The following is a 12553-nucleotide window of genomic DNA, read 5'->3' on the forward strand; positions in this document are numbered from 1 at the left end:
TGGTCGCGAGCACTCAGCTGCGCATCCTGTGCTGGCCTGTCTGGCGCCCCAGCCTGTAGAGGGCGCCCGCCACGTCCGCGCCAGGGGCCGCCGGGTCCCACGGGGTCCCGGAGGGTTGAGAAGCCGAGCCGGAGCCAGAACCGGAGCGGCTGCCCTGGCGCGCCGTGGCCGACGTCCCGATGTAGGATGCACGGGGTGCGGAAGCCGCGATGCGTGCAGCCGGGTCACGCTGCCTCCCCGCCAGCGACCGGGCAGGTCTTCCGAATTCTCACCCGCTAGAAAATTCTCACCTCTACTCCCTGTACAGGTGGATGTCCTCAGAGGACGTGGTGGTGCTGCTGGCAACACAAAGAGCCAGGACATTTACACAGCCAGTACATTCTCAAAGTTATTTTCCTGACTTTGATGTCTTTGTTGTGGTCACGTTTGTGAGAAATATAAATGTATTGGATGTGATGGGTGTCAGAGTGGGATTTGATTTTAACCATATGACAAGCTAATCAGTTAGCCTGTTCCTATTTCACAGATGCTGGCAGAAGACAAAAGAGGCTTGGATCAGAGACAAAGGATTTTATTACTCATGGCACAGGAAACAGTGTGAAAATCATTTGTATTTGTCCCTTTTTCCCCGAAGTCCCAGGAGCGCAAGACAGAGGGCCCAGATGGCCCCTGCACGTGCAGTGGGCTGTAATAAGGAAGAAATACCGAACTCGGGGAACCTGCTGTTTTATAGCAATGAGCCTACTCTTTGCCCAGAACATTGCCTCATCCCTCAAGGTCGCTCACTGCAAACAGAACCCTGATGTATACCTAAAGGAATAGCGTGTGTGACCAGCAAAAACATGGACAGGAAGTTCTGTGGCAGTATTCATATTATTTGTACTATCGCAAGATTCTGAAAAATTTAAGTGCCCATCAACAGTGTATAAGTAAATTACGGTCTATTCAAAACTGAAAGAAAAGGGATGCACTGTTCCATAAAACAACATGGATGAATCTTACAAATCTAAGGTTAAATGATTGCATCCAGATACAGAAAATATATAGTTTCACTTACAAAAAGTTGAAAAATGGATGAAACTAGTCTATGGAGCTAGAGGTCAAAAGAGGTCCTGGAAGTAGTGACTTGAGGAGGGGCTTGAGGGAGCCTTCGGAGATGCTAGTGCTTGTTTTTTCTTTATCTGTGCGGTGGTTTCAGGGTTGTGATAACTTATTGAGCTGAACACTCAGGATATGTGCAGTTTTCTGTTTTATTTCAACAAAAGATTTAAATGTGAAAAAATTGCTAGTGCATGTTTACATAAGTGGAATAATACACAGATGTGTAAAGGAAATGCTAACACCTCGCCCGGCTTCCTTGTCTCCTGGGGTATCCACTGTTAACAGGCCAGTCTGCATCCTTTCATATCGTCTCCTAGTTAAACAGGCAAATATAATCATCTATACACAAATGCCTCTGGTTTCTCTTTCTTGTTTCACTGTTTGCTTTTATCCATTATAGAATATAATTCATAGACTTTAAACTCTAATATTTTTCATTGACAATTTGTCATGGACTTTCTATAAGTCAATAGCTACTGTTGGAATTTTTACGTCTAATTTTTCTACCCACACATTTATAATTTTATGTAAATAAGTACATATACTGTCGTCGGTTTTTTGTGAAGCCTTTTTTTCAATGCATTCCCCCTTCTGCCCGTGGTTATTTTTCTATTTATATTACCATTTATAAAAGCATAATGTGTATTTAATCATTCATGTATATAAAATGAAAATTTATAGAGATGTGTAAAACATGTTCATATTAATATTCTCATTCTTATTAATTTTAATATTTCTACTCTATCTTGTTCCCAAAATACACATAATGTAGCATTTTTGCCAATGTAATCCATGCTCCATATAGTGCATGGACATTCAAAATATTATACAAACATACATAGCTTTTTGTAAATACAGCATTTTTAAAGGTAGAAATAGTGTTAATAGTTTCACTTTTCATCACATTTGAATATTTGGAGAAACAGTACTTTCTTTGAATTAAACATAAGGCTTTTCAGAGTATACTGTTTGTACCTACTGGAAGCAAATAGAAATACTAGGCTCAATAACATGCATTTATTTTTCTGTTCAATACCTACATCTTACCTTCCTATCTCTGCTGGGGAAAAATCTCATTATTACATCATTAATGTTATTGCTTATATGGAGTTACAGGCAATTAATTAGGTGTTCCTTTGTTAAACTGAATTTAACTTAGCCCTTACCTTTTGAAGGATAGCATAATTTCAACAAATAATTGTTTGCTTTTTATTTTTTAAGAAAATTACCCTGTAAATTGACATCTATTGCTTCAGAAATCAAGTTTAATTAACATGTAGAATTAAAGCCAACGGCATTTTCATTTTTTTCTTTATGAAAAAATAAAATTTACAAATGTGTATGTTGCTTTATAAAGTTAAGTGGGAATGAGGAACACCAATTCAATGACTTCAAAAGAAATTTTCACTTCAAACTCCGTCATCATAACTTTGTGTCAGGCATGGCAAAATATCCAGACATATACTTCACCAGAAATTATTTCGATGTTGATTTCCTATCAGAGGCAGGTGATTTATAAGCCTTTTAGTGTTAATAACAAAATTAATAACAGGGCTTATCCTTTACCCTAAGAAATAGGAAATAGGCTTTAGAAACAGGACACCAAGAAGCAGCCTGGAGTTAGGCAAGAGAAAGAGAGAGGATCTCTCCTTGTATATTGTCATTCATCTGATACAGTTTTTGGTCTGAGGTCCCAAAGAGAGACTGAGTCTGGTTTCTGCTAATTAGGCTTCGGAATCATATCTTGATTAAAGAGCTTCCTTTTAAGAAAAGTCTTTTTTCTCTACTCTGAGATCACTAGAACACGCTGTTTTTGCTCCTTCAGACGTAAAGAGTAGGGCTGGGTCCGTAACACTCGTCAACGTCCCATCAGGCCTATCACACCAAGACGCTGCTTCTTCACAAAGGTTGCTGCTCACCTGCTCTCATGCCTTCCCAAGTTCTTCTACTGGCTCTTCTCTCCTCTGGCATAAAGTGCCAGCTGGTTTGGGTGGCTCTATTCCTCGGCCTCGTGATTGAATTTCTTGTTCAGAATGAACCATTCCACCTCTGACACCAGGCAGCCCTTCAGCTCTTTAAACAGATTGGTCTAAAACTGCAAAGCAAATAACTCCAGGGGTCAGTTATTCATTAGGAAGGATGTAATCATTCATAATCATAGGCCAATTGCTGGAGAGCAGTTCATTTCTTACTAACCAGTCACCGTTGACAGTTTTGCTTTCAATCTCCTATAATAGAGTCTCACTGACTTGGGACTTGCTGTTTCTGTGCAATTGTAGCTTTAAGCTGACAAAAAACTGCATTGCATTAATATTTTAAATTAAAATCAATGATTACTCTAGCACAGTGACAGAATGCTGCTGCTGAATGCCACTGAATTTCTCATTAATATTAATTTGTAGTCTGTAGAGAAACAGCTTAACAACCATTGAGCTACACACATACAATTCAAATATTGATGAACTGAGCCCTATAGGTCTGTGGTCAAGAAAGAAATTGCTCTTGGCCACCTCTGTTTGATTTTATGGTCTTTCTTAGCATTTTCAAAATTCATCATGTTTCAGTAATAACACGTAATGTACTTTTTCTGGTTTTCCAATTTCTGACCAGCATAAATGTGTTTTAGGTTGTCAGGAATGACATAAAATTTCCCAATGACTTTTTTTTTTAAAATGGAGGTACTGGGGATTGAACCCAGGACCTTGCATATGCTGAGTACGTGCTATACCCCACCCTCCCAGTGAGGTCTTTATCAAAAGACATGATAACCCTGATATCAACATAATCATCATCAGTCATGATTTACCGAGTATGTTTTAAGAATCTGGACTGAACTAATAAACTGTTCTCTTATAAAAATCAACTTTTCTGCTTGGAAGATTCTTTAGTATAGGAAAAGGATGCTGTTGACCTGAAATTAGTAGAATACTTAATTTTTCTTGTTTACCTTGATTGTGAAAATTAACTTCCATTTAGCTGTAAGCACATACATCATATTTGCAATATTAGATGAACATGTGCCCACAGATAGTAATTAAAGAGCCATCATCTGACCTGGATGCCTTTGTAACTTCCAAACAGAAAACTTGATTTTTATAAGAAGACAGTTTATTTTGTTCATTAACAAATGTTTACTGACTGTATGAGGCATTATACTAATTTTTGCTGTGAGGTATGCAGATAAGTAACACATGTATTCACCTCAAAGGTATTTTACTGTAAGTTAGGAAACTGATGAGGTATGTATGCAATAACCAGAGTACAAATGCCACTTTTTATTAATTTAGTTTTGCCCACTCTTCCCGGTGTTGTGAGAACCAGAGAAAGAGCAACAAAACTTCCAGAGAGATGACACTTCTCTTTGGGGCCTGTCATATTTGGATGCGCCTTTACTGAAAAACAAACGTGCTTTCGGCCAGGGCAGCAGGACACAAACTTTAGTGACTGTCAGAATCCCCTGGAGGGCTTGTTAAAACACAGTGCTGGGCCTCATCCTCAGGATTTCCCATTCAGTGGGCCTACGGCGGGGCTGGAGATGCTGCATTTCCAACAAGTTTCCAGGTGACGCTGAAGTTCCTGGTTGAGGAAACACTGAAAAACCACTGGATGAGAGACTCCCAAAATTGGTGCGTAGTAAAAATTTCCTGGGGAGCATTTTCCTTCTTCCTTTATAAGCATTTCCTTTCCTTTCTTCCCTCTCTTCCTTCCTTCTTCCCATTTTCCTTCCTTCCTTCTTCCTTTCTTTCCTTTTTAACCTGGATTTTCCTCCTCTTCACTCTTAAGAGACTCACTGCATCTGTGCCAAGGAGAAAAAGTCAGCACTTTCTGAGAGCTCATAGTATCATTTGCTGAATTCCAACCCAGTCAGCTTTCCTTCCCACTGTCCTGGGGGAGGTTAGATAGCGGGGGGGGGGGGGGGGGATGAGTGGAGGCAAAATGGGAGTTGCCCCGGGTGGCAGAGCTGCGGTTCGAACCAGGTTTTCTGACTCCAAGACCAGGGCACTTTATCTGTGGTTTCAACATATCAGTATCTTTTTGGAGAATTATCATTTGATAATTGAGGGTTTTTTAAAAAAATAAGATTATAAAGATAGCTTTTGTGTGTTTACATCACATTCATTTTCACTAATAGTTAACATATTAAAATTTTGATTTTAAGTTGAAGACACAACTTAAGTATCAAGTAAATCTACTTACAAATCTCATGATTATTAATTACTCAATTTGTTTCTAAATTTAAGATATTACATTTCCCCAAGTATTTAAGTACAACTTATAAATTTAATTCATGTATTATTTTAAACATCTCATTAAAGTAATGCAAATTATGGTCTCCTAAGTATTTAAAAATCTTTGTAAGTGTGATTGATGTATCTAAAACTTTTAATGTAAAATAAATAACTGGTTTTGTAAAGGACTTCAAACAGATAAGAAGGTAGAATTACAAATCAAACACACAAAATATTCTTAAGTACTCAAATGATACTTAAAAACCTAACAAAGATTTGATGATTCAGATCTAAACTCACAAATTCTGTTAAAAACTTACCAAATAATATTAAATCTTTTTAAATTACAATCACACAAAAAACATTTTTAAGTTACAAGTTCCTGTTAGATTTAAAAACAAAACAACTTGTATTTTTCAGACGATTATACACTGTTCAAATTTCCCATTTTCTTTCTGATTTATTTTCTGCAGCTGTGGTCACCTAGATTTGCCCCTAACATTCCAAATTGGTATGAAAATATTGATTGCAAGGATTTGATTTTATCATTATTTTCTCTGTGCTGCCTTTTACATCTTCCTGGAGTTGCTAAGTCATTTATCATCTCTTTACTCAAAAAATTTCAGGTTGTGGTTAGAGATTCCGGACAGGATGCTGGAAGTAGGGGCAGTTTCCAGAATAATTCTACCTGAGCTACCTACTAATACACCAACCCTCTTCATGTAGAAAGGAGGCTTTTCAATCCTTTGCCTTTTCTTGAAAACAGTTTCATCTAGTTACTTCTTAGTCATTTTGTTTCTTTACTATAACTTATGACACAACTCTTACCATAACCCCTTCATAAATTGCCTAGTTGGGGTGCACGATGTCCCATACCCACCCTAACAAACTACCATGTCTGTTACTTTGCAACCCAAGGTTCCAACTGGTACAGGCAGCCAAGGGGAGGCTGCAGAGGTGACAGGGAAGGTGTACTCAGCAAAGAAAGGGCTTCGGGCCTTACCCAGGCTTCGGTCAGACTGACCACACTGTTACTCGTTCTGAAGATTTCATTTTAAGAAGGTTTGAAATCCTCTTATTGCTAAAAGGTTTGAAATCACTCCATTCATGAGCGCTAAAGGTTTCAGTAACGAAACCTTAAAACCAGAGAATTTTAAGGACACACAGAAAGATGAGATCTATCGCAGAAAATATGTCTGAATTAAAAAAAAAAAGAGAGAGAGAGAGAAACTTGAGGCAGCTTTTAAAATTCATGAGGTTTCAAAGAAAAGAGAGAAATCAGGAAATATTTCCACGTGAGAAGCCTCAACACCTAAAACTTGAGGACTAGGCAGTACAGCAGATCATAGAAGGTACAAAGGAAGGGCTTCAGGGTGTCCTGATTAAACAGAGATAAGAAACGTGCGCTCACTACTTCAAAGACCCTGAGGGGAACGCGTGAGAAAGACAGCACATGTTACAAGGACTTCTACGGAGAAACTGACAAGGAAAAATGAAAGCTAAAAGTTTCATACTCAATTTCTCAGCTTTTCTAGAAACGAGAGCATGGGATGTGCTTTAGGATCAACTAGCCAGGCACACAAGCATGAGAACAGGATTCAAAGACACAAAGAAACTGGTGCTGCGGGGAGTTTTCCTGGGAAGTGGTGTTTGTGGCCTACAAGTTTCCAGGGGCATTGGAGCCAAGGTGGCCAGAGGTCAGAGCAACGCACACCATCAGCTGCAGAATCCACGGCTCAGCCTGGAGGCCAGTGAGCTCAACAAACTGGTCCTGGGGAGTAATTTGGACCACAGTTCTGGCAACGTAGCTTCCCTTTGTTTCTATCTCCTGAGCTTGATTCTCCAGTTTTCACGGAGAGTCTTTGATCTGTCCAATATAACTAATTCTCAAGAAATGATGGGGGAATCCAGGATTTACTCTCTGGTCTGATAGGTGCTGAAGACAGTAAAACTGGCCAGTAATAAGGGATAGATGTGGGCAGCCTATAGGACGCAATAACTAAAAAATTCATCAGATTATCACCTGTGGTCACTCTGAGAGATCAGGCCTATTCATGGCGAGGCTTTGGAGGACCACACAGTCCCTAAGCATCAGCTGAACAAAGTGACCAACTCTGTGGATGTCAGTCATCCTTCCTAACCACCCCCTTGCTCACTGGCCCATGAATGAAGTCAAATGGTGACAAGGACATAGGCTCAAAACACGGACTTCCTTTTACTGGGCTACCGCCACTGCTGAGTGCTCAGTCTGCCAGCTGCAGCCAAGCCTGAGCTTCCAGCACATTCTCCAGCCACTGCACAATTAGATTCCTTCCCTCTCATGCTGGGAAATACTGTCTTCTACTGAACTAGAATCCTACCTGTATCAGCCTTCTTTTTCTGTCAGCCATTGACTTACTGAACGCGTTATTTACCACCGTAATTTTGCACACACATTGCTTCTTCCCTAGGAAATCGCTTTACAGTGAAAGAGGTATTGTAATCCTGACGGAATCCATTAGTCTTATTACATAGTCCATTAAGAAGAAGCAATAACAAAACAGTGATAGAAGCTATTAATGAGCCGCTCCTGCAGCAACCAGACACCACCACCTGAGTTCAGGCGCACGCTGTTCTTGAAACTAGAGGTTGGTATTGGTCCTGTTTCTCCCACAGTCTGATCTGGGAAGACAGCTGGGTGGGTGGACACCTCTCACCAAATTACTCACTTGTAAAAATCTTCTTTGTCTCCGGAAGTCTGGCACCCCTGCCGATGCTGCCTCCGGAACTCTGTGTTGCTTAAACCCCTACTGTCTCCTGAAAGCACACAGACACATGGAACTGCAGAGTCTAGGTCTTGTGATTAAAGGTGTCAGGGCCTCAGAAAGAGAACTTATATCAGGAGCAGCAACAGCAGTCCCATGAATTGGATGATGAGGGGTCCTGTTGAACTTGTGACACTGCCCAAACAGATTAAAAAAGGAGAGTTATTTATGTGGTTTGCAGAGTGACTGCTCCTGACCCTGAACAAAGGGGAAGTTGGGTTTTTGCTACCGAGTAAGAGGACAGTCAGAAAGGCACAGGACAGAACCTAGATAATCATCTGAGTATTTCCTGGGATTTTCATGTCCTGCAGCAAAATTAAGAGGAAAATACAGGAACTTCATATAGCCAGAACTATCAAAGGTCTATGTTCTTTTGGGTCACCTCACCAGATAAGGAACTTTCATCAGCTGATGTATTGGCTGAAGACAAAAGGATCATAGAAAGGACAGAAATCATGCATTCCAACAACAGCTTTGTGACAGTTGTGGAAATTAAAAATGTGACACAACCCTGTGTTCTATTCTGTCTTTTCTCCCTTGAATGACGCTTTATACAGAATGGGTTGTTGGTCGTTTCTTTACAGTTTGGTCCATAAGTTACATGATATTGAAGAAAGGCTATGATAAAACTAGTGAAAATTGGACTTTGAGCCAAGTAGGAAAGAAAAAAAGATTAGATTTCTGCTTGTTCCTTAGAGGATAAAGTAACTGCGATTTTGGTTATGTGGTAAATACACTGCATTCTATTAGGGAAAATATTTTTGAACCGTTAAGAATGGGAAGAAAAGTATATGTTGATATTATATAACTGAAGGTGTACACTGTGGTGGACAACTGCCATTTATCTATCTATCTGTCTGTCTGTCTATCTAAATATCTATCTACCTATTTATTGGTGGGAGTGTGGGTTGCATGGTATAGGAATTCTCATTTTATATTCAAGTAATTGTCCACTTTCTCAGCTCCCCTGGCAGTGGGCACAATCTGTTATCTAACCTCTGCCAATAAACAGCATCTGTCCTAGATTTTTAATCAAGAGAAAGTGATACATGAAGCACAGACAGGGGAGATCGCCTCAGGAGGTGGTAGGGTTTTAAACAGCATGGTCTCCAGACGGCACTGGCATTGGACCATGGAGGCACCTTACAACCAGGGTCAGAAGTGTGGCTGAAGTGACCTGTGGATCCAGGCTTCGGCAATAAGGACAATGGGCTCCACGAGGAGCTGCTCTCTGGAGTGATTTTGGTGATGGCTATCTGTCCCCAGCTTCCTTCGTTACAGTCTCTCTTCCAAGTGTGTTCCTTCTTCTTTGTTATTAATTCTGGGACATATCCTGAATCCTCTTGTTAAGTAAACTTCTATTTAAATCATCCCCAGTCAGCTCCTATAAGTTGCAATTAAGAACTCTAACTTATAAAGCCATAAAACTTCATTTCATTGCTTTTATTCAGGAAGCCTTTAGTAAGCACATATGTTGTGCAAGATATTGTGTTGGAAACTAGGAAGGCAAAGATGAGTGACATAGTCCCCATCATCCACGTGCTTAAGAGTCTGGGGAGGGGGACAACAAATATGTAAATAAATTTTTTAAATAATCATATGACACAAGTTGTAAGAGGTGGTATGCATTAACTGCTACGGAATTTGCGTCAGGGATCAATCAGCTCTGCCCAAGGACAGATGAGGAGCTGTGTGAAGGCACAGATGAGAACGGATATTTGAGTGCAGCCAGAAGGGCAAATAGGATTTCACCAATTCCCTAGGAGCAGACATTCCTGGAAGAGTGGCTTGTAGGAGCCAATGTTTGGAGACTTAGAGTTTGTGATGTATTTGTGGCCCAGAAAATACAGGTGGCTTGAGTGTTGTGATCACAAGCAAGTGCCCAGGAATAAGACTAGAGTGATACTCTGAGACCTGATCATGAAGGTCTGTTTATGAAGTGTGTGTACACCATACTGAAAAGTTATTTTATTCAATAGTTGTCATCGTGGTTTTTAAAGCAAAAAAGTAATAGGATCGTATCTGTTTTAGAAAAATAAGGCTGGTGTCAATGTAAAGGTAGTAAACCGTGTCAATGCAACACCAACATAGAACACATTTGACAGTTCAGCTGCAAAAGTGTTTGCCTACATTCCAAGTGTGAGGTGTATAAAACTCAAAATGAAAACCGAGGAAGCAGTAATAGAATTTGATAACTAATGCCAACTTAGCTGGTAACTATGTGATTTGGGGTTGGCCATATATCCTTGGAAAGATTTCTTAGCCTTGGATTATTCATCATAAACACAATACTAATGACATGATCACATGGTCATGATCCCTGTGTTGCAAGGTAGTTGTGACAATAATAGTGTATTAAAAGCATCCAGCACTGAGTCTGACTCTCAATTAACCTGCATGCTAAGTAGCAGTAGTTATTGTTATTAATATAGTGAAAAATGTAGAGGGCTTAACATTCTATTCTATGGTTCTCCAGACAAGGCTTTAATAAATGCCATATATATTTTGATGAAGTCACAGTGAGCAGTATAATGGAACTTCTACTGATTTCAGAGGCCAAAGAGCAGAAAAACATAAATAACCATCCAAAGGGGATAAAGGGGAAATAGGGGAGGCCCTCCTTTCAGCTGCTATTTGGAAGGTAAGAATGTCCACATTTCACGCTTCAGTCTGGTTCTTCTGTAGTTAAAGTAAAAACGCTTTACTCTTTTACGTGCATGTATTCTCCCGTTAAATTAAAATATCTTGGTCAGAGTCTGTCTTTTAATTCTTTCACTGTTCTAGTATATTATGAAGTTCAGTATACATAAATACGTTTTACATTTTCACTAAAAGAAAACCTTACCTTCAATAAGAATTGTTATATAAATAAAATATTATATTTATACATATGTAATTGTATACATATATAAAACACAGGTCTCTGATGAGGCTTACCTGAACATTTATTTTAACTGTTGGAAAAAAACTGATTTGAACTGTTGAAAAATATTGATTTTAAGCCCTTAGCTTATAATTTATAGTTAGCCTTATAAAAATGGTAAGTGAACATAAAAAACATAAAAATAAAGCTCAAGTGTAGAGCACATGCTTAACATGCACAAGGTCCTAGGTTCTATCCCCAGGACCGCGTCTCTATAAACAAACAAACAAATAAACCTAATTACCAACCCCTCCAAAAAACTAAAAAAAAAATTGCTTTAAATGTTTCAATTTTACAATAATTTCCTTGTCTTCATACTACTATATATCATTCTAATTTTCAAATTATTTTATTTCCTTTTTTTACAATTGCAAATTCAGTGAACTACAAAACAAACGCAGAAAAGTGGGCCATAATTACCCTACCTTAATAACTTCCGTTAATAGATTCAGTAACACATGGGTAAGTTTAGAAAATTTCAATCTGTTCGTAAAATGAAAAGTGGAAGCCTTCCTTCCACAGGAACGCCATCCAGGACAAAAAAAAAGCCTGAATTTACACGTATTTCGGTCATACACACAAGTAACCACACCATACACACTAATGCGCCTTACTTTTTTCACAAACTATATTTTGGAATTCTTTGCACATCTGCATTTAAATCTTCAGAGCAGCCAACAGCTGCCTTGGACTCTAAAGTGAACTTAACTAGAATTAACTTTTACTGAACGTCTAAGTGCAGGTACAGGTCTTGGGGTATCTTACTTACGCCCAGCTCAGACTTTCACGGATTCAGGATTCCGAAGTCCTCAATGTCATAAACCATTATCCCCAAACTCCTCCAAACGGGACGTGAATTTCAGCCCACTTCGCACATGCTCGCGTCAGCCTCCTCCTCCCACCCGAGGGCCCTGCTCCGCCGCCCGCTTCCACCGGCTCCCATCGCTTCTACGAGCCTGGCTGAGCTGGCGTCTTCCGGGCAGAGCCTCCCGAGGGCGCATGCGCGGCGGGTGTGCGCACGCGCGCCACTCGCGCGGCAGGCGCGTCCGCGTCGCGGGCTGAGGTGGCCGGCTCCGAGCCGGGGGCGGGGCGCGCGGCTCAATGGCCGAGGGCAGTGGGGAGGTGGTCGCCGTGCCCGCGACCGGGCCTGCCAACGGCCTCAACAATGGGGCCGGCGGGACCTCAGCGCAGACCAACAACCCGCTGTCGCGGAAGCTGCGTAAGATTCTGGACACGCGGCTGGACAACGACAAGGTGACCGGGGCTGACGGGGCCGAGGGTCCCGTGGGCTGAGCCGGGCTGGGGGCGGCGTCTGTCCGGTACCCAATCCCTTGTCCCCGCCGCGGAGAGGACCCCAGAGCCGCCGCGGGGTGGGGGTGGGGGTGTTTGGGAAGGGGTAGGCCGAAGAGCCCCTGGAAAAGCGAAGAGGTTTCCTGGGTGGTACCCCTGTTTAATTAAAACAATTCCTTGAAGGGTCTGGATCCGGAAGGCGAATG

At 40.8% G+C, this 12553-nt stretch overlaps 1 protein-coding gene and 1 long non-coding RNA gene across 2 annotated transcripts in view; one reads left to right on the forward strand and one right to left on the reverse strand.

Moving 5' to 3' along the window:
• Positions 1 to 555: 555 nt before the first annotated feature.
• Positions 556 to 12017, reverse strand: LOC105066190 (uncharacterized). Its single transcript, XR_835019.3, has 3 exons — positions 11827 to 12017; positions 8039 to 8269; positions 556 to 4897 (listed from the first exon to the last, which is right to left on the reverse strand). It is a non-coding gene; the product is annotated as an uncharacterized LOC105066190 (long non-coding RNA).
• Positions 12018 to 12067: 50 nt separating this feature from the next.
• Positions 12068 to 12553, forward strand: part of COG6 (component of oligomeric golgi complex 6) — a 62155-nt gene continuing 61669 nt past the window's right edge. The window contains exon 1 of the mRNA XM_074378095.1: positions 12068 to 12311. Within this exon, the coding sequence (XP_074234196.1) occupies positions 12159 to 12311 (153 nt within the window). The 5' untranslated portion in view covers positions 12068 to 12158. The remainder of the gene's footprint in view (positions 12312 to 12553) is intronic.

This window comes from Camelus bactrianus, chromosome 14 (genome assembly GCF_048773025.1).
Source record: "Camelus bactrianus isolate YW-2024 breed Bactrian camel chromosome 14, ASM4877302v1, whole genome shotgun sequence".
NCBI lineage: Eukaryota > Metazoa > Chordata > Mammalia > Artiodactyla > Camelidae > Camelus > Camelus bactrianus.